Source organism: Pristiophorus japonicus, chromosome 13 (genome assembly GCF_044704955.1).
Source record: "Pristiophorus japonicus isolate sPriJap1 chromosome 13, sPriJap1.hap1, whole genome shotgun sequence".
NCBI classification, from domain to species: Eukaryota; Metazoa; Chordata; class Chondrichthyes; family Pristiophoridae; genus Pristiophorus; species Pristiophorus japonicus.
The window spans coordinates 134,738,707-134,760,539 of record NC_091989.1 but is presented as its reverse complement, the minus strand read 5'-3'; the positions used below and the strand labels follow the sequence as shown (position 1 = coordinate 134,760,539).

At 43.9% G+C, this 21,833-nt stretch overlaps 1 protein-coding gene across 1 annotated transcript in view; it reads left to right on the top strand.

The window, feature by feature from the left end:
- The window catches only part of tent4b (terminal nucleotidyltransferase 4B), a 70,161-nt gene extending 65,769 nt beyond the window's left edge, over positions 1-4,392 (top strand). Inside the window, exon 12 of the mRNA XM_070898027.1 lies at positions 264-4,392. Coding sequence (XP_070754128.1) covers positions 264-446 — 183 coding nt within the window. The 3' untranslated portion in view covers positions 447-4,392. The remainder of the gene's footprint in view (positions 1-263) is intronic.
- Positions 4,393-21,833: the final 17,441 nt, after the last annotated feature.

The window sequence follows — 21,833 nt, the reverse complement described above, 5'->3', positions numbered from 1 at the left end:
ACAGGGCCTCGGTGAGACTACAGCTGGAGTACTGTGCACAGTTTTGGTCACCTTATCTAAGGAAGGATATATTTGCCTTGGAGGCGGTGCAGCGAAGGTGGAAAAATATACTTAAGTGTATTTACATGTAAAATTATATTCAAGGTACAGTCAGCAGTATAATTTAAATTTCAATATTCATACGCTGTTTCAGCATATTGATGCAAGATATTTTCTGCTAATGCGATAATGTTTTGTTGACTTAAGATATTGTTTTGTTCCAGCATGGTGCAGCAAGACTATTCCGTTCGTCTATCAGAGGTTTCCAAGGACAACAGAACTCCAGCCATGTTGGAAGTGTATCAAACAAACAGAATCCAGGCAACAAACCACATCAACAACAGTACTTACCTAGCAAAAAGAGGAAGCACAAGAGAGACACTGCCTCAGCAGACTTGTGTCGATAGTCTGTTTTTGACTTGGTTAAAGAAAATTCCTGCAGTGATCCCATAAGCTACAGAAGACTGGTGGCGCTAGATGGGATCTGCTCAGACTTTCCCAGGAGTATGGATTTTGATTTTTTTCCAGATTGCCATAAAATGATCATGGGTTCCAGTGGTTGTCACAAACATTGCTTCCCTTTTTAGATGGGCCATAAGCTGCAGTGGAGCAGACTTTGAAGAAGATGGAATCGATGGACAAAAACGCCCTCCCCCGGGTTTAAGAAGTTGATCAGAAAAGAGTGTTGGAGGATCTTAAAATTATTGAAAAAACAAAATTTCCATTGCTTCCTTTTGCAAGGGAAATTTAAATGTTACAACAAAATGTATACTTTGTGCACGATTTTAATTATTTTTGCATATACTGACATTTTTATTGTGTATATACAGAAAAGATTGTATCAGTACAGTATTTGCATTGGTAACCTTTGTGTGTTATTTTGGGTAACAGTTTTTACATGTCATTGCAACTTAAATTTAAAATTGAACTTTTCAGTATTGGTAATTTAATGGATCCCAAGGATGTTATCTGACACTACTTATATAATGGAATGAAGGCTATATATGGTAAGCTTAAAAGTGCTCTACTAATACTTATCGATGTAGCAACTTCCAGATTCACTTATTGGTTTTTGAAGTAGAAGATATTGCTCAAGCAGCTGTTGAAATACACTAAGTTAAAGGCTTTAAGTAGCACATGGCATCTGGAAAAGTGAAACACAATGTTTTTAATACTGTTTAATTCTGTGTGCAGCATGTAGACATTTGTACAACTGTTAAAGATGCTGTATGAACAGAATTGTTCCTATCAAATATTTTGAAGGAAGTTTTAATATTTCCTTGTCTCAGGTGTAATAGTAAATATTCATATTGTATTTTACCAAATGGAGTGACACAAATTTCCTTCTAAATACATCCTCATAGATCTGGCAGCATAAATCTGTGTTTGTCCCATTTTCTGGCTTTTCTATGTTGTAATAGTATACATTTTAAGTTGAAGTCTAAGAACAAGTGATATCACACTTAATTTCTGTAGACAGTAACCTCCCAGCATTCTGCTCGAATAGATACTGCTTTTGTTCTTTGAACTTTTATGCATGCATATCTGTTTGTTGAGCCCTTCAATCCTGGTATACTTCTGACTTTAATTCTTCCTCATACATAAAATCATGACCAAATATCATTCAACAAACTATAAGACCCAGTAAGTGTTATCCAGTGACATCTGTGTTTACACACCATGTAAACTGAAACGTTACTGGAAAAGCTTCACAGTACAATTTTCCTTTTTAACTGTGGATAAATTTGACTTTTTAAAATCAATACCAGAAACACAAGATTCCTGTGGTGATAATGGGGTTTCACCTGGAAAGGCATGGACTTGGTTATTAATTCTCCAGGGAAGAATAATCAATAAAAGCAAACTGAATAAAACCAATTGGAGTGGAGAGGAAAAATCAAATGTTCTTTTTTTTTGGTTTATTTCTTTTAAAACTTTGCAATTAGTTTCCATTAGATGCAAAACAAATATAGAAAATGGACAATTGATGGGTAAACCAGCAGTGAAAAACTATACCTATACTATTCAGGCATTTTAATCCATGTGTAGAATAATAAAAATCTACTTGCTCATTACAGTAGGTATTGTTTGGAATGGAGCAAGGATCCTTTCAGAGGTCCTTGATAATTGCTCCCCCTCCCTTCTGACATTTAGTTCACTGTATGCCACTGAAGAACAACTTTCCCAGTCAGGATGCTTCGAAGCATTTGTCCAGCTCAGCAATATGAGGTTTTTTTTTTACAGCAAACTTTACAATCAGTCTGATTCACAAGCCGGTGACTCTCAACCGGCTTCAGAATCAGCATATTACCAGCATTGAAATGGCCAAACTGATGAATTATCCCATTAAATCAATAGTGTCCTACTTAAGCTTTTGGCAAAATATACAGCTGGAAGTGAAGATGCCAATAATACAACATTAATTCGTTCACAAACTCACCATTCACACTTTTTTTAAATGACCTGATTGCTTCAGATTTCCTGTGAAGGCATAAGAGTTGATGCAGAACTTTTACTGTAAATATCCACATGTTGAATCATTACAGTGATCAAAAAATATTTTAACCAAGACTGTACTAGTTGTAAGTATTGATCTCAAAGCTGTAACAAATATATTTAGATTTAAAATGCTAGGAACTTTTGTGTTAGCAAATATACATCAGCAGTACAAAAACACTACTATCCACAAAATTTTGGATTACAGTAGATCTTATTAGTCAGGTGAGGTTTCATGCCAAGTTGATATTCCAAGTTAACTTTTATTTTACTGATTAGATATATTTACATTGAAGTATGCATTTTTTAGACTTATTTACTACATGTAGTAAATTGATGAGTTATATTGCTTCAGTATATGCTGCTAATTTATTTTTTAACTAAATTGGTACTTTATAATAGATGGAGGTAAACCAAAAAAACTATTTAGGAGTGGATGGAAATTTTTATTAAATTGCACATAGTTATGTAATTTTTGTCATAGATAGTAGTATTTCACAATTTGCAGATAAAATTTGACTATTTAATGCTTAACATTTATGGTGTTCTGCAGCAGTTTGTACATTCACAGCTTGTAACCTGACAGTGATATAAAAGGGATCTTAAAATAGATGCATACCAAATAACAGTAAGAACTATGGTCAAATGCCATAATAGATGGGGCAGTAGTTGAAAAATGATATTGATTCCATTGGGAATCTTTGCCAGCATTTTAAGAATTTTGCTAGTTATATTAAATGATTTGTTTTGTTAAGTGATAAATGAACCTCTATTTCTGAGACAGCACAACAGCCTTGAAGCAATGTACACATACTTTTGAAAATGAAAAATTAAACAGAGGTTTATATGGTTTGCCTTAAACTTTTTTATAGTCATTCATACAAAATATAAAACTTGCAAAGTTTAAAATATCAATGACTCTTAAGAACAGTTGACCTGTTCTCTCTGCTTGGCAATTTGTGGTTTCTTAACTGTATCTTGTATTAGGTTTGCTTGGTCACTTCATCAACTTACAACTATACAATATTTTACAGTTTGTTTTACCAGGTTTGAGTCTCTGATAAAATTATTGTGAATATGGCAAAAGGAACCTTTAATTTATGTGCTGTAACTTACGATGTATACCTTTTTTGTAATATGAACTGTACTGCCACTGCAGAAAGTGCGGGGAATCCATAGCAGATCTGTCAGCGTCTATAAAAAGAAAAGATGAGTTGATGTTTCTCATGTAAACCCTTCATCAGAACTGGAGTTCTAATTAAGGTTCTACACCAAAGTGTTGAACCATCTTTTCTCTTTATAGATGTTAACCAATTAGCTGTGTATTTCCAGAATTTGCAGATTATTTTTTGGAATTGCCTCTTTAATTGTTTGCACATCATATGACATTTTTCTTGAAACAATTGCATTTTGATGGTTTATTTTCCTCTTCTGATGACTCGCTAACACTGTTCACCTGGTTGGCAACAGTTGCTCTTTTTTTTCCCCCACTGATTTTTTTTTTCTTTGATCCACTAATTTCTTTGCTCTGTTGGTTCCACTTTCATTTATGCTTTTACTTCTGTCCAACTGCCAATTAAAACTGTTAACATACAATAAACAGACATAGTATATTGAATATGCTCTGCCTCAACTGTTGGACCTCAACTCCCAATAACTTTTAAATTGCTGATTTCATTTTTGTTCTTTCCATTGTTGCATTTTTAGGTTTGCATTGATAAATATCTGTCCGAGCAAGCATTGTTCTGATTTTTTTTTAAATGATTTGCAGTCTTGTAATTGGTTCTCCCAGGAAATCTCCTGTTAACTCAGGAGTTTACATGTAATTGCTAATAAAGTAAATTGTCTTCCCATGTCCATGACATGCTGTCTTAAGTATTTTTTTAAATTAACTGCATGGGGACTTTTGTCAGGCAATTTGAATACATGTTTATTAACTCGACTCCAGACAATATCAGTGGAAGATATGAATTAAAAAAATGCATTAAAAGTTTTAAATTTAAGATCAGTGATATACAGCTGGAAACTGATACTGGCAGCAACATTGTTGTGTTATGAAATCAATAACACTTATTTTCTTAGTCATTTTACAAAGCTCATTGGAGGGTCGGTGAATTGGAAAATTTACTGTTTCCTTGACTAGAGTTGTGACTGATGGAGCATATACTTTTGGGAATTATAAATCGTTTGTTTATTGCTTGTTGTGTCTGGTACACAGTTCTAAATGATTGCATTCTCAGCAATATTTTTTTTCAAAAAGGCAATGAATTCAAATTCTTAATCTGCTCCGGCTGAGTCAAAGACTACATTTTTAAAGGGTAAGAAACCTTTGTCTTTATCATTTTATACGACTGCAAACTGCATCATCTTTTCTGGGCTAAAAAGTACATTTGCTATAATGCTTCCTGATTTGTTGCGAATAGCTGACAAATGATGTATTTTATAACTTCACTGTTGGATATATAAAACCTTCACTGTTGGATATATAGGGCTCAATTTTGGCCAGGAGTTGCTCTTTTTTTTTGAGCAACTTGTTTTTTCTGGCGTAACTTAAAAATCCCCATTTTCCCCAATCAATTTGCACCAGCGTAACTGAGTTATGATTTTTTTTCAGGTAATTTATTTTTCTCAACAGGGGACGTTACCAGCCACCTATGCCAGTTCTGCCCATTTAGGCAACTTTGGCCAGCTAATAGTTGCTCCTACTTAGGCCAGCGTATGTGGCCACTTCAGAAAACCCTTGCGGAGAGTTAAAGAAATCTGCGCAGGTAGGTACACCGGAGGCCATTCGGCCTGGGATAGACATTGCAAACAAAAAGTGCAAACAAAAAGTACTAACAATTCAATAAGAAATAAAAAATTGAAATCCTACCTTCATCTTCAAACTCTGCCCGGGAAGGCAACGGGCTGGTTGGTGCGAGAGGCCACTCTGCTTGGACTAGGGGCAGGACAACGCACTGGGAGGCCACTCGGCCTGGGCTAGGAGCAGGACAACGCTCTAGAAGGCCACTCTGCCTGGGCTAGGGGCAGGAGCGATTGAATTGGCCGGCATCGGGATTCAACGGAGAGGCTGCAAGCAAATCAATGGAGAGGAAGGAAGGGAGTTAGCAAGCATAGGGAGCCACAGAGAGGGAGAGGCTGCAATTCAATAGAGAGGCTGGGGACGGGGGGGGAGGGAGAGAGGTCACAAGACTCAAGGGGCGGGGAGGAGAGAGCTCACAAGACTCTGGTGGGGGTGAGGGAGAGGGGAGAAGAAAAAAGACCTTTGGGCATGGTCTGTCCGTACAGACCTTTGGGGGGGGGACGGAGAGAGAGAACTGAGAACCTGTGCTGTCTGCTTTCCTGCTGTTTTGACTTTGTAAGTTTAACTTTAAGTATGGGGGCAATACTGACAAGCGTTCTGCATCATTGTGCTACGTAGGAGTCAATTGATTATAGCTCATCACATCAGGAACATCCGAGCCTGTAGGCTGCTGGGCAGGAGGCCTTACCCACTTCGGCATTTTCGAGTCGGGCATTCGAACCTGCACCTGAGTGATGCAGAATGTGTCCAGAAGGCTGCGTTTCCGCAGAGAAGTTGTCCGTGAGATCTGAGTTGCTGAGACCAGACCTATAGCTGAGAAGCGTCGGGTGGACTGCTTTGTCAGTTGAAGTGAAGGTTACAGCTGCACTTTCATTCTATGCCTCCAGATCGTTTCAAGCTACAACTGGAGATGTGTGCGCCATCTCTAAACATGCAATACATGTCTCCTTTCACCAGGTCACGACTGCACTGTATGCGCAGAGGAATTATTTCATCAAGTTCCCAATGACCGCCTGAGCAATCCATGACAGGGCTGTGGGGCTCTCCAGGATTGCTGGCTTCCCAAAGGTACAGGGCTACATTGATTGTACCCACATCGCCTAGCGAGTACCTTTTTGGAGGCTGCCGAGCTGTTCAGGAATAGAAAAGGCTTCCACTCCATTAATGTACAGCTCATGTGTGGCAACATGCATTGCATCATGTCAGTCGATACAAGATATCCTGGCAGCACCCATGATGCGTTCATCCTACGCGACAGCGTTATATCTGACATGTTTGAGCAGCAACCAGAAGGGCAGAGCTGGCTACTGGGAGACAGGGTACAGTCTCACCACCTGGCTCATGACGCCTGACCCAGACGGAAGCTGACCATCAATACAACATGTCACACATTACATTGCGCAGTATCATAGAGAGGACCATTGGCATCTTGAAACAGCGTTTCCGATGCCTGGACCATTCTGGAGGCTACTTGCAATACTCCCCTGAGATTGTCGGTCAGTTCACTGTTGCATGCTGCATGCTGCATAACTTGGCCATCATGAGGCAGCAGCAGCTGCTAGTGGAAGAAGACCCACCTGCGGTGAGAGTGGCTGATAATGATCTGGAAGATGCATATGATGAGCTAGAGGAGGGTGATGACGAGGATGAGGAAACCGTGCAAGTGCCTGAGGCTGGAGGAAGACGGGCCATCATGTTCCTTTAACAATTGTTCAAGCTTTGCGCCAGCAGCTCATTGGTGAACGCTTTACTGATGCCTGAGGGCTCAGCGACAACTATTCCGCATGGACATATTTATTTTTTGAAGCTGTTCCGTAATGTTGTGTTGTGTTAATGGAACATGATTCAGTTTTAATGTAAAATATATTTTATTCAAAAGTTTACAATGTATTTAACGTTGGTGTAATAAAATAATAATTTTATCAAACTTTACTTTAATATGACTCTTTAAGATCACTTAAAAACTTTAAGATCACCTTATAAAATTGTAAATTTATATGTTACAAAAAAACTTTCAATTTGAAAACAGTTACAACAGTAACATCAACAACAACAGCAACAAAGAAAGGCTGCACCCATTTCTCATCCCCCTTAGTCTAACATCGCCTGCCACGCTTGGTCTTGGACTCGCCACCAGAGGCTGGTGTGGGGATTGCAGTGGGAGTGGCAGTCGATTCTGTCAATGGGCGCATGGTCTGGGTGTGTTCCCTTGCAGCAGCTAACTCACACATGCTCTCCCTCATGGCCTATGTCATTGCCAGTGTCGTCCTTTCCACTACCTCTGACATTCCCTCCCTCATGGACACTATTCCCTCACTGTTTCCAGATATTGTTCCCATTTCCCGTACCATTGCTGTTCCTTCTCACGACAGTCCCGCTACCTCATCACTCACCCCACTGATGGTGTCCAGGAGTGATCGGGTAAGGTCAATGCTCTCCGCACTCAATGCCATGATCTGAACCACATCTGTTGCATCCTGCATCTCAGGAGAGCGTGGTCGATTTCTCCTTCCCCTTGCCCTGGGTTTGCCTCGCAGCATCCCAATGGGAGCCGCAGGCTCAGATGGTGGGGCCCTGGGTGTGCCTCGCGGAATCCCATTGGGACCCGCATTCTCGTACGGTGGGGCCCTGGGTGTGCCTCGCAGAATCCCACTGGGACCCGCATCCTCGGACGGTGGGGCCCTGGGTGTTACTTGCTGCAGCCCGCTACTGGGACCCGCAACCTTGGATTGTGTGAAACCATGGAATGTCCCACCAAAACTTAAACCACTAGTCATGGAAGGGATGAAACCAAGGAGGGTTGGATTGGAAAATGTTCTCCTGTTCAGGCTCGTCCGCATCTGGATCTTCAGGATTGGCATTGGGTTCTTCAAAATATAACAGAACCGTCAAATGGTTAGCAGCAGAGGAGGAGGCAGGATGGGTGTCATGAGTAGGATCACACATAGCAGGCCAGGCAGCAGGTTGATTTGAAGGGCCACAATGAATTTTCAGGACTTGCCCTCTCCCTTGAGTGGGCCCAGCTTGTGCAGTACTGATTGTTTTTCTCCAGGCAAGACCCATCAAAGCAGCGATTCTCTCTTCCAAGGGTGTCAGTAGGTGCAGATTTGGCAGGCCTCCTCCTGTTCGATTTCTTTCCCTTTTGTTGTGGGACAATTTCTTCTGCAAAGATGAAAAGGCAACTTTTTAAAGAGGTGTCTTTCTGCTGGGTGGGACATATACAGCTGGTCACATTTGCAATTGCATTAAATAAATGAAAATCTTACTTATACTAACTACTTGACCAAGGTCCTGCCATTTCTTTTTATACGGGCTTCCAGATCACTTGGTGTTCACCAATGCGCAGAAATCTTTTGCAACTTGGTTCCAGCGTTTCTTCATTTCTTTGGGTGGCACTTTTGTGCGACCTCTGCTGGTATCCAGCTCCTGCCATCTGTTCTCAATTACATTAACTATTATCTCCATTTCCTCCAGCAAGAAATTCTTTGTTCTTGGTCCATGTTTGCTGCATTGCTGTATGCTGCAGCTACTCTGAGACACTCGCAGCACTTTTCCAATGCTCAGTAGATTTTTCCAAACACACACTCCTTATTTTGTATGCAGCAGCGATTTTTACAAATACAGCATTTCTGCTGGCATGCAGCACTGATTTTACCAAACGGAGCACTGCTTCTTGAATTCAGCAGTGATTTTTCTACCACAGCACTCCTGGCACCAAAACACAAGCAGCTAGCTAGCTCTTTAAAAATGGCTGCCAACTTTCAGCACTACTGCTCATGCGCGGACATCACCAGCGGACTCTACTGTGCATGTGCAGACGTTCCGGCACATTTTCCAGTACAGAATGCAGGCTCTACCCCCGACTCGACTGGCCACGTTACGCAACTGTAGTGAAGAGGCCGGACAGCGGCCAAAGTTGCAACATTTTTTTTCGGCACACCTCGAAATGTAGATAAGCGATGCAACTCCGGTAAGTGCGCCGAAAAACGGGCTCGGCCAAAATTGAGGCCATAAAACCTAACATAATTGCCATAAACACTTATGCATTTGTGTTAAAAAAAAATGTTAGTGACATCTGTAAGGTTTCCTTTTGGACGGGGGGGGGGGGGGGGGGGGAAGAAATGAATACTAACAGAAGCATTTTGCCTTTAGTATTTGCTACTTACCAATTGTTTTATCATTCATTTTAGAGGGGGGGGGGGGGGTGGTATTTGACCATCTAGTTTTATCTTTAAATAACATTGTAATACACGAACTTGTTGGAACAGCTGAGAAAGAAATACAAACAGCAGAAAATATGATTATTGAGGCACAGGTCATCTTCACAACTGGGAAAGTGCAGACAAGACTGATATTGAACACATGGGTAGCTGCTTGGGTATTGCTAAAAATGGGACCAAAACTTATGTTGTGTTTGATAATTTAGGGTGATTGGTGGGAGATATGCACAGAATGATGCAAACAATGGGGGATATGTTGGAGGATCTACTGCATTTTCCCAGCTCTGAAGGGTTTTAATCAGTTCTATTTATTTCGGGTACTATTTGCATGACCGTGGTGAATTAAGTGTTGAAATACTCATGATCTGACTTCAGTTAATCAGGAGGTATAGAAGAAAGATTTGAGATACAAATGATTCAAGTCCTAAGGAGTGTGTGAGGAAAAACATCAGTAATATACTTACCATTTTAAAAAAAACATTGCTGCATTTATGTTTGAAATCAAGGAGACACTAATACAGGTATTGGCTACGTAAGCATAGAACTAGATTAGATGTAAGGAGGGACTTCTATTCCCAGAGAGTCGTCAATCTATGGAGCAAGTGCACTGAGTATAAAAGGTGGTTGGGGGATCCATCTCCCAGACACTGGTCTTCTGGAACTTAATTTATCACCCTTGAGGTTCGGAGAGGAATTTGAGGATTATTTTCTAAAATACAGTTTTTTTTTTTTCTGTAGTTTTTGCCTCTTCCAGAAGCTTAGATGGCTGGTTGGTGGAGAAGAGGCAATGCAGTGAAAATGGGGATCATGGTGTGCATAAGATAGACCATGACCGCACAAGACAGGCTTGATGGACCAACTGTTTTTCCATTTTTACTTTTCTAACTCCATATAATGTTGGCTGATAGTTTTAAAACTCCAATCCTCTGTTTTTCAAAATCTCTGAATTGTTAGTACCAACAAGGACTTGAAATTCCTGAACAAAAAAATTGAGCCATTTTCTCCATAATTGATTAACTGTCAACTTTGTGGGTTTAATTATGGAGAATAGGCATCCTCATCTTTATGGTTAAGAGGAATCTCCTCTTCGAAGAATCTTTCCCTTTGAATGTTTTCAATTTAGAACAAGAGAGTGCAATTTCTTTGGAAGACCATCATTTGTCATTTGCATTCCATTTTCTCCACAGAAGCAACTATATGTATAACAGTATATTGATCTTTTCCTAGATTTTTGTCAGCTAAATTCGAGAAGTCAAGTTCTCTCAGTACTTCGCTCTCAATGCTCCTGATTGAAAGACTATTCAGTCGATCTTGTCCTTATCCTCATCCTTGATGCGTTTTAGTTTCGAGAAGGACCGCTCACTACTGCAATTTGATACCATCATTGACTGATATATCCGAAGAGCTATTTCAAAGTTAGAAAAGGTTTGGGTGAGGGTGTGTGTATGGAGGAATTGCTACATTCTCAGCTCTGCTGACTTAGTTTGTTTGACGCACATTGAAGTTTGAAGCTCTGTTGAGGATGCAACCAAGCTAGAAAACTGGATGAATTCACTTTCAATCATAGGTTACAGATCTTTGGGATAGGAGCAGGCAAGATTTGTTGCAGCTTGCTTGATCTCGAGAGTCGAGAGAGCGGCTAGCTTGTACAGGAGTCCAAACTTAGTTGATTTCCTTGAATGCTTCAAGGCAGTGTTTCAAGGTACTGATTAGTTGATCAATGATGATAAGGAACACTTCAGTTTTGAATTTCTCTTTGGGTGACAGCACTCTGTTTTCAGCATCTCCATCGTCATAGCGGCGTAGTTCAATTGTACTCGTTGTGGCCACACAGTTTAATCCCTAGGTTTTCGAAATCCTCAAACTCTGTCCATTGCATCTTGACAGAATCAACAAGGGACTCAAGTAAGGACACCATGACATTCAGATTCAAGCCGGTCTCTTGAAGCGAGAGATTGGTAAGGTGAAAGCGCTTCAAGACTGTGTTCCAAATAACAATGAGAATGGTTGAATTCAGTTTGTCAAGGATCAACTGAGCTTCATTTCGGCATTCAACTTTCTGTTCCACGTCAGTTGTCAGGGATTCCAACACTTCACATATAGGAGTGTAACCTTTGAGTAGGGCTCACACTGCTTCATACCTTGCTGACCATCGAGTAGCAGAAAGCTATCTGTCACCAGCCAGCCCTAAAGGCTTTAGTTTTTCATAAAGCAGTCACCAGCAGAGAGAAAAGTGTACAGCTTTTGTATAAGGTCAAAAAATCTGATGATCACAGTTGTATTTGGCACAGTTTTTCCCCACAAGGTTGAGTGAGTGCGCTGCGCATGGTATAAAAGTCGCATAAGGGCATTGCTCTTTGATAGTTTGGAAACCAATGTATTTCCCACTCATAAGATTGTCCGTGACAATTTTGTATGTCGATCCCGTTCTCATCCAGAAAGGCCAGTATTATTTCTGCTATTTCTTGTCCAGTATGACCGATTATCGGCAAGAACTTTAGGAACCTTTCCTCAGGACCAGTCGGTAGAACATAGCGGATGACATATCAGCTGATCTGAGTGTGTGACATCTGGCGTTGAATCAAAAGATATTGAATAGAATTTTGCTGATTTCAATTCCTGGATAATCGTCTTAAGTACTTTACCACCCATCAGACTAATCAGTTCTTCAGAAGTGTGGAAGACAAGTATGAAGTATGCCTCTTGCCTTTGTGGTGAACTACTTGATGTGTTCAGCAAAAAATGCATCGTAGTTTGCGAGAACCTCCAACACACCCAGATAATTACCATTACTTGAAGACCCAACGATTTTGTCTCTGCCTCGCAGTGGAAGACCTATAAAAGGCACAGCAGGGAGTCCGGGGCCCAGCGTCGGCGGCAGTCGGGAGCAGCGTCGAGGAGGTGCGTGGAGAGGCCTATAAAAGGCACAGCAGGGAGTCCGGGGCCCAGCGTCGGCGGCAGTCGGGAGCAGCGTCGAGGAGGTGCGTGGAGAGGCCTATAAAAGGCACAGCAGGGAGTCCGGGGCCCAGCATCGGCGGCAGTCGGGAGCAGCGTCGAGGAGGTGCGTGGAGAGGCCTATAAAAGGCGTACTTGTGCAGCTACAGGGAGAAGGCAAAAAAGAAGTAGAAAGAAATCAAAAGGTGACGTCACAGCCAAGAGGGTAAGTGATTGGCTGGTGATTGGTGAGTAGTTTTTCTTTTTTCTCTTCTATATCAGTGAGTAACTTTTAACATTGTTGTTGCCAATTTAAGTGTATATAAGGGTTAAGTCATGGCAGGAGAGCTCGGTCGGGTGTTATGCTCCTCCTGTACCATGTGGGAACTCAGGGACACTTCCGGTGTCCCTGACGATTACGTGTGCGGGAAGTGTATCCGCCTCCAGCTCCTGACAGACCGCGTTGCGGAGTTGGAGCTGAGGGTGGATTCACTCTGGAGCATCCACGATGCTGAGAATGACGTGAGTATCACGTGTAGCGAGTTGGTCGTACCGCAGGGAAAGGGTCCACAGCCAGATAGGGAATGGAAGACCAACAGGAAGAGCAGTGCAAGGAAGGTAGTGCAGGAGTCCCCTGTGGTCAACACCCTGCAAAACAGATACACTGCTTTGGGTACTGTTGAGGGGGATGACTCATCGGGGAGGGCAGCAGCAGCCAAGTTCATGGCACCATGGCTGGCTCTGCTGCACAGGAGGGCAGGAAAAAGAGTGGGAGAGCAATAGTGATTGGGGATTCAATGGTGAGGGGAATAGATAGGCGTTTCTGCGGCCGCAACCGAGACTCCAGGATGGTATGTTACCTCCCTGGTGCAAGGGTCAAGGATGTCTCGGAGCGGGTGCAGGACATTCAAAAAATGGAGGGAGAATAGCCAGTTGTCGTGGTGCACATTGGTACCAACGACATAGGTAAAAAAAGGGATGAGGTCCTACGAAACTAATTTAAGGAGCTAGGAGCTAAATTAAAAAGTAGGACCTCAAAAGTAGTAATCTCGGGATTGCTACCAGTGCCACGTGATAGTCAGAGTAGGAATCGCAGGATAGTGCAGATGAATACGTGGCTTGAGCAGTGGTGCAACAGGGAGGGATTCAAATTCCTGGGGCATTGGAACCGGTTCTGGGGGAGGTGGGACCAGTACAAACCGGACGGTCTGCACCTGGGCAGGACCGGAACCAATGTCCTAGGGGGAGTGTTTGCTTGTGCTGTTGGGGAGGATTTAAACTGATATGGCAGGGGGATGGGAACCAATGCAGGGAGACAGAGGGAAACAAAAAGGAGGCAAAAGCAAAAGACAGAAAGGAGATGAGGAAAAGTGGAGGGCAGAGAAACCCAAGGCAAAGAACAAAAAGGGCCACTGTACAGCAAAATTCTAAAAGGACAAAGGGTGTTAAAAGAACAAGCCTGAAGGCTTTGTGTCTTAATGCAAGGAGTATCCGCAATAAAGTGGATGAATTAACTGTGCAAATAGATGTTAACAAATATGATGTGATTGGGATTACGGAGATGTGGCTCCAGGATGATCAGGGCTGGGAACTCAACATCCAGGGGTATTCAACATTCAGGAAAGATAGAATAAAAGGAAAAGGAGGTGGGGTAGCATTGCTGGTTAAGGAGCAAATTAAGGCAATAGTTCGGAAGGACATTAGCTTGGATGATGTGGAATCTATATGGGTAGAGCTACAGAATACCAAAGGACAAAAAACGTTAGTGGGAATTGTGTACAGACCTCCAAACAGTAGTAGTGATGTTGGGGAGGGCATCAAACATGAAATTAGGGGTGCGTGCAATAAAGGTGCAGCAGTTATAATGGGTGACTTTAATATGCACATAGATTGGGTTAACCAAACTGGAAGCAATACGGTAGAGGAGGATTTCCTGGAGTGCATAAGGGATGGTTTTTTAGACCAATATGTCGAGGAACCAACTAGGAGGGAGGCCATCTTAGACTGGGTGTTGTGTAATGAGAGAGGACTAATTAGCAATCTCATTGTGCGAGGCCCCTTGGGGAAGAGTGACCATAATATGGTGGAATTCTGCATTAGGATGGAGAATGAAACAGTTAATTCAGAGACCATGGTCCAGAACTTAAAGAAGGGTAACTTTGAAGGTATGAGGCGTGAATTGGCTAGGATAGATTGGCGAATGATACTGAAGGGGTTGACTGTGGATGGGCAATGGCAGACATTTAGAGACCGCATGGATGAACTACAACAATTGTACATTCCTGTCTGTCGTAAAAATAAAAAAGGGAAGGTGGCTCAACCGTGGCTATCAAGGGAAATCAGGGATAGCATTAAAGCCAAGGAAGTGGCATACAAATTGGCCAGAAATAGCAGAGAACCCGGGGACTGGGAGAAATTTAGAACTCAGCAGAGGAGGACAAAGGGTTTGATTAGGGCAGGGAAAATGGAGTACGAGAAGAAGCTTGCAGGGAACATTAAGACGGATTGCAAAAGTTTCTATAGATATGTAAAGAGAAAAAGGTTAGTAAAGACAAACGTAGGTCCCCTGCAGTCAGAATCAGGGGAAGTCATAACGGGGAACAAAGAAATGGCGGACCAATTGAACAAGTACTTTGGTTCGGTATTCACTGAGGAGGACACAAACAACCTTCCGGATATAAAAGGGGTCGGAGGGTCTAGTAAGGAGGAGGAACTGAGGGAAATCCTTATTAGTCGGGAAATTGTGTTGGGGAAATTGATGGGATTGAAGGCCGATAAATCCCCAGGGCCTGATGGACTGCATCCCAGAGTACTTAAGGAGGTGGCCTTGGAAATAGTGGATGCATTGACAGTCATTTTCCAACATTCCATTGATTTGGATCAGTTCCTATGGAGTGGAGGGTAGCCAATGTAACCCCACTTTTTAAAAAAGGAGGGAGAGAGAAAACAGGGAATTACAGACCGGTCAGCCTGACATCGGTAGTGGGTAAAATGATGGCATCAATTATTAAGGATGTCATAGCAGTGCATTTGGAAAGAGGTAATATGATAGGTCCAAGTCAGCATGGATTTGTGAAAGGGAAATCATGCTTGACAAATTTTCTGGAATTTTTTGAGGATGTTTCCAGTAGAGTGGACAAGGGAGAACCAGTTGATGTGGTATATTTGGACTTTCAGAAGGCTTTCGACAAGGTCCCACACAAGAGATTAATGTGCAAAGTTAAAGCACATGGGATTGGGGGTAGTGTGCTGACATGGATTGAGAACTGGTTGTCAGACAGGAAGCAAAGAGTAGGAGTAAATGGGGACTTTTCAGAATGGCAGGCAGTGACTAGTGGGGTACCGCAAGGTTCTGTGCTGGGGCCCCAGCTGTTTACACTGTACATTAATGATTTAGACGAGGGGATTAAATGTAGTATCTCCAAATTTGCGGATGACACTAAGTTGGGTGGCAGTGTGAGCTGCAAGGAGGATTCTATGAGGTTGCAGAGCGACTTGGACAGGTTAGGTGAGTGGGCAAATGCATGGCAGATGAAGTATAATGTGGATAAATGTGAGGTTATCCACTTTGGTGGTAAAAACAGAGAGACAGACTATTATCTGAATGGTGACAGATTAGGAAAAGGGCAGGTGCAAAGAGACCTGGGTGTCATGGTACATCAGTCATTGAAGGTTGGCATGCAGGTACAGCAGGCGGTTAAGAAAGCAAATGGCACGTTGGCCTTCATAGCGAGGGGATTTGAGTACAAGGGCAGGGAGGTGTTGCTACAATTGTACAGGGCCTTGGTGAGGTCACACCTGGAGTATTGTGTACAGTTTTGGTCTCCTAACCTGAGGAAGGACATTCTTGCTATTGAGGGAGTGCAGCTAAGGTTCACCAGACTGATTCCCGGGATGGCGGGACTGACCTATCAAGAAAGACTGGATCAACTGGGCTTGTATTCACTGGAGTTCAGAAGAATGAGAGGGGACCTCATAGAAACGTTTAAAATTCTGACGGGGTTAGACAGGTTAGATGCAGGAAGAATGTTCCCAATGTTGGGGAAGTCCAGAACCAGGGGTCACAGTCTAAGGATAAGGGGGAAGCCATTTAGGACCGAGATGAGGAGGAATTTCTTCACCCAGAGAGTGGTGAACCTGTGGAATTCTCTACCACAGAAAGTTGTTGAGGCCAATTCACTAAATATATTCAAAAAGGAGTTAGATGAAGTCCTTACTACAAGGGGAATCAAGGGGTATGGTGAGAAAGCAGGAATGGGGTACTGAAGTTGCATGTTCAGCCATGAACTCATTGAATGGTGGTGCAGGCTAGAAGGGCCGAATGGCCTACTCCTGCACCTATTTTCTATGTTTCTATGTTTCTATGTTCACAGAGAAGCATTATTACACAGCCTGCTCTAGCACCTTGTGCCAATTCTGCCATTCATTTTCAAACTGAGACAACATGATCATCTCATAACCAGTGCCTGCTTGTCTAGTGCACATTACTACCATGGCTTCTCTATGCTGATGGCTGTTATCATGAGATGACATCCTTCCATCTCATGTTTCCAGTCATTAAAGCCATGAATAAAGTGGCTACTTGTTCGTGCTGTAACCTTGCAAGCAAAGCAGTATACTCTACCGTTTGAAGGTGAATAACAGCCACGTTCGCTCCACACATTCCCCTGTCAGCGGGTGCACAGGTGTGAAGAAGGACTTTGAGTAGTATCGGCAACATCCTTGGTATGAATCATGCTGGAGTTTTGGAAGTCTTTATCACAGTTTCTGCAGTCCTCACTACCTTTTGCCATCCAATGGCTTTGCAAGTCTTATGAGATATTGTCTCCCCACAGCCCAATGTCACTCGGAAGTTGCGCCTCTTTCAGCTCAGTATGCACCAGTTGGTTTTCTTCATCATCAACTTTTTGGACTTAGAGGACCAACACGGCCAAGTCCCGGGCCGGTGCCGCTAGTGGGTTCATTGTTGAAGTTGACTGCACAGTGTCGTCTTGGCCTTCATCGTCATGATCTTGAGTTTTTAGTTGGAAAAAAGGATTTTGTTTAAGCAGTTTAGCTACTTCTCGTCTCTTTTGCTCCACGCATAGCTGGTACTCTATCCTTTTTTTCATGCCCCGATTTGTGTGCAGAATGCATCTCTAAAGGGCAGCTAGAGTCTGTTTACATCAAATCAAAAATAACATGCACCTGAGCCCTCATGGCTTCGCTCCACTCTACCACTTATGTCAATACTGTTAACTCTTACCCTTAATCCGACCCTGTATGGGCCCCACTCTTGGCTTGGGCCCTGGGCAATTGCCCAATCCGCACCCCCCCACCCCACCCCCTGCCTCCCGCCTTAATCTGTCCCTCGCCAAAACACAGTCCTGCTCTCAGAAGAACCCTGCATGTGCACTAACGTTGCGGCTGCACATGCGCACATGAGGGCCCTTGTAAGTCCATTGCTAGCAATCTGTGGGGCAGACTGGCAGATGCAGGCCTGAGCAGTAGGCCATGGTCTTGGTGTGGGGACCAGACTTGGATTCTGTAGCCGTGGGGCTAGAGCTTCAAGCTTCAGGAGATGATGGAGGGTCAGTTTGTTGAGGGAAACTGGAGGGCAGCCAAACCCAGCAAGAATCAGCCGAGGGTAGAAATTCGGCCTTGGCCCTTGTTATGTCTTGAATAAAGAATCTGACCCAATACTGTAAGCTCAAAGTAATGTGTGACCGTAGTCCTTTATTACAGGTCTCTAGAGTGCGCCTCCAGCCTGTGAGGCCTCCTTATGTATAGATGCTCCAAAGGGATTGTGGGATCCCTTGGGACTCCAGGCGATGAGCCCTCTGGTGGTTAAACAAGGTGTGTACATATATAACACCACTCCCTCTGCCCCCCCCACCGCCCCCCCCCCCCCCGCAAAGTCAATCGTGTAACTATTTACAATGTGAGTTGATCTGGGGCCTTCCTTTCCCTGGTTGATCGTCTTGGTGCAAATGCTGGTCTTGGTGAGTCGTTTGTTGGGCCCTCGCTGGGCTGCTGTACAGCTGGCCTTGCCGGGTGTGGTGAGTCCTGCTGGGCTGCTGCAGGTGATGGGTTCTGCTTCGTGGTCAACCGCTGGGTCGGTTGCCACATGTGTGTGTTGGGGGGTCGAGAAAGGTAGAGTCTATTGTGGGTTGTTCTGGATAGTCCGTGAATCTGAGTTTGGTTTGGTCCATATGTTTTCTGCAGGTGAGTCCATTTGAAAGTTTGACCAGAAACACCCTACTCCCCTCTTTGGCCATGAGAGTGCTGGGAAGCCACTTGGGACCTTGGCCATAGTTCAACACAAATACAGGATCATTAATCTCGATTTCACATGGCACAGTTGCGCGATCGTGATACGTATTCTGTTGAAGCCGCTTGCTCTCTACCTGTTCGTGTAGATCAGGGTAGACTAACGAGAGCCTTGTCTTAAATGCCCTTTTCATGAGTAGTTCAGCAGGGGAACCACAGTGAGTGAGTGGGGTCTTGTGCGGTAACTAAGCAGGACTCGGGATAGGTGAGTCTGCAGTGAGCCTTCAGTTACCCTCTTCAAGCTCTGCTTAATTGTTTACACTGCTTGCTCTGCCTGACCATTGGCACGGAGCAGATGTGACATGTTTGATTCCATTGCGGGTCATAAACTCTTTGAACTCGGCACTGATTAAGCACGGCCCATTGTCACTCACAAGGACATAAGGCAGGCCGTGCGTGGCAAACATGGCCCGCAGGCTTTCAATAGTGGCAGCGGACGTGCTTGCCGACATTATCTCACATTCAATCCATTTGGAGTACGCATCTATGACCACAGGAAACATTTTTCCCAAGAATGGGCCTGCATAGTCGACATGGACCTTGGACCATGGTTTGGAGGGCCAGGACCATAAACTTAATGGCTCCTCCCTGGGTGCATTGCTTAACTGTGAACATGTGTTACATTTGTGCATGCAGGACTCTAAGTCTGCATCGATACCGGGCCACCACACGTGGGATCTGGCTATCGCTTTCACCATTACAATGCCTGGGTGGGTACTATGGAGGTCACTAATGAAAGTGTCCCTGCCCTTTATTGGCACCACTACCTGATTACCCCATCGGCGGCAGTCTGCCTGTATGGACATTTCATCTCTGCGTCGCTGGTACGGCTTTATTTCTTTCTGCATCTCTAACGGGACACGAGACCAACTTCTGTGGAGCACACAGTTTTTTTACTAAGGACAGTAAGGGATCCTGGCTCGTCCAGGTTCTAATCTGTTGGACGGTAACAGGTGATTGCTCACTCTCAAATGCTTCCATTACCATAACTAAATCTGCGGGCTGTGCCATCTCCACCTCTGTGGTGGGCAATGGCAGCCTGAGAGCATCGGCACAGTTTTATGTGCCTGACCTATGGCAGATGGCGTAGTTGTATGCAGACAACTTGAGCGCCCATCTCTGGATGCGGGCCGATGCATTCGTATTTATCCCCTTACTTTCAGAAAAGAAGAATATAAGTGGCTTATGATCAGTTTCCAATTCAAATTTAAGCCCAAACAGATATTGATGCATTTTCTTTACCCCATAAACACACACTGACTCTTTTTTGATCATACTGTAGGCCCTCTCGGCCTTAGACTTCTGGATGCATAAGCAACCGGTTGCAATTTCCCAAATTCATTAGCTTGTTGCAATACACACCCGACACTGTATGACGACGCATCATATGTTAGGACCAAACATTTACATGGATCATACAACACAAGCAATTTGTTTGAGCATAACAGTTTCCTTGCTTTCTCAAAGGCATTTTCATGGCGCTTACCCCATACCCATTCATCTCCTTTACGCAGTAAAGAGTTCAGTGATTCTAACAGTATGCTGAGACCTGGTAAGAAGTTACCAAAGTAGTTCAGGAGTCTTAGAAATGACCGCAGCTCTGTCACGTTCTGTGGTCTCGGTGCGTTCTTGATTGCCTCCATCCACCGCGATTCTTCTCCACAGGATCCCCACTTCAGACACCAAGAAAATGCACCAAGCATTTTAACCTGAGCCCCACACGATTAAGCCAACTAAGAACCTCCTCCTGGTTCTGCAGGTGCTCGAAGGTGTCCCGACCTGTAACCAAGATGTCGTCCTGGAAGACCATGGTGCGCGGGACTTCAGCAAGCTTTCCATGTTCCTCTGGAATATCACCGCGGCTGATCGAATCCCAAACGGGCATCTGTTGTAAATGAAGAGACCTTTGTGCGTGTTGATGCAGGTGAGGCCCTTCGATGATTCCTCCAGCTCCTGCGTCAGGTAGGCTGAGGTCAAGTCCAGCTTCGTGAACATTTTTTCCTCCCGCCAGCGCCGCAAATAGGTCATCTGCCTTTGGTAGCAGGTATTGATCCTGCCGGGAGAAACGATTGATAGTTACTTTGTAATCACCATAGATTCTGACGGTGCCGTCTTCCTTGAGGACTGGCACAATCGGACTGGCCCACTCATTGAATTCGATCGGCGAAATTATGCCCTCTCGTTGCAGCCCATCCAGCTCGATCTCCACCCTCTCTCTCATCATGTGATGGATGGGTCGCGCCTTCGGAATCAAGTGGATCTGCACTTTTGCTCCTTGGAACTTCCTGATACCCGGTTCGAACAGCGAGGGGAACTTGTTTAGGACTTGGGCACATGAAGTGTCATCGACGGACGAGAGCACTCGGACGTCGTCCCAGTTCCAGCATATCTTTCCCAGCCAGCTCCTGCCGAACAGCGTGGGGCCATCACCTTGTACCACCCAGAGTGGTAAATTGTGTACCGCTCCATCGTAGGATACCTTTACGGTAGCACTGCCGATTAGGGGAATCAGTTCCTTTGTGTACGTTCTCAGTTTAGTACGAATGGGAGTCAGGACTTGCCTTGAAGCCTTGCTGCACCACAATTTATCGCAAGTCTCTTTGCTCATTATGGACTGGCTCGCACCAGTGTCTAGCACCATTGACACCGGGAGTCCATTTAATTCAACCTTCAGCATTATTGGGGGACACTTTGTGGTAAATGTGTGCACCCCATATACCTCCGCCTCCTCAGTCTGAGGCTCTGGTTTGTCGTGATCCACCATGGATCTGTCCTCCTCTGCAACATGGTGGTTTGCAGAATTAGCAGGGTTTGCAGCTCGCCTGCACATACATTGGATGTGTCCCATTGTTCCACAACCCTTGCAAACGTATCCTTTGAAGCGGCATGAATGGAAGTGATGATAACCTCCGCAGCGCCAACAAGGTGTTAATGGTTTTGCATTCACCACCCTTGATGGTGGACTCTGAGGCATCTGCGGATGTACAGCTGCAGACATGTGGGTCCTACCCTGTACGTTGCGATTCGAAAAC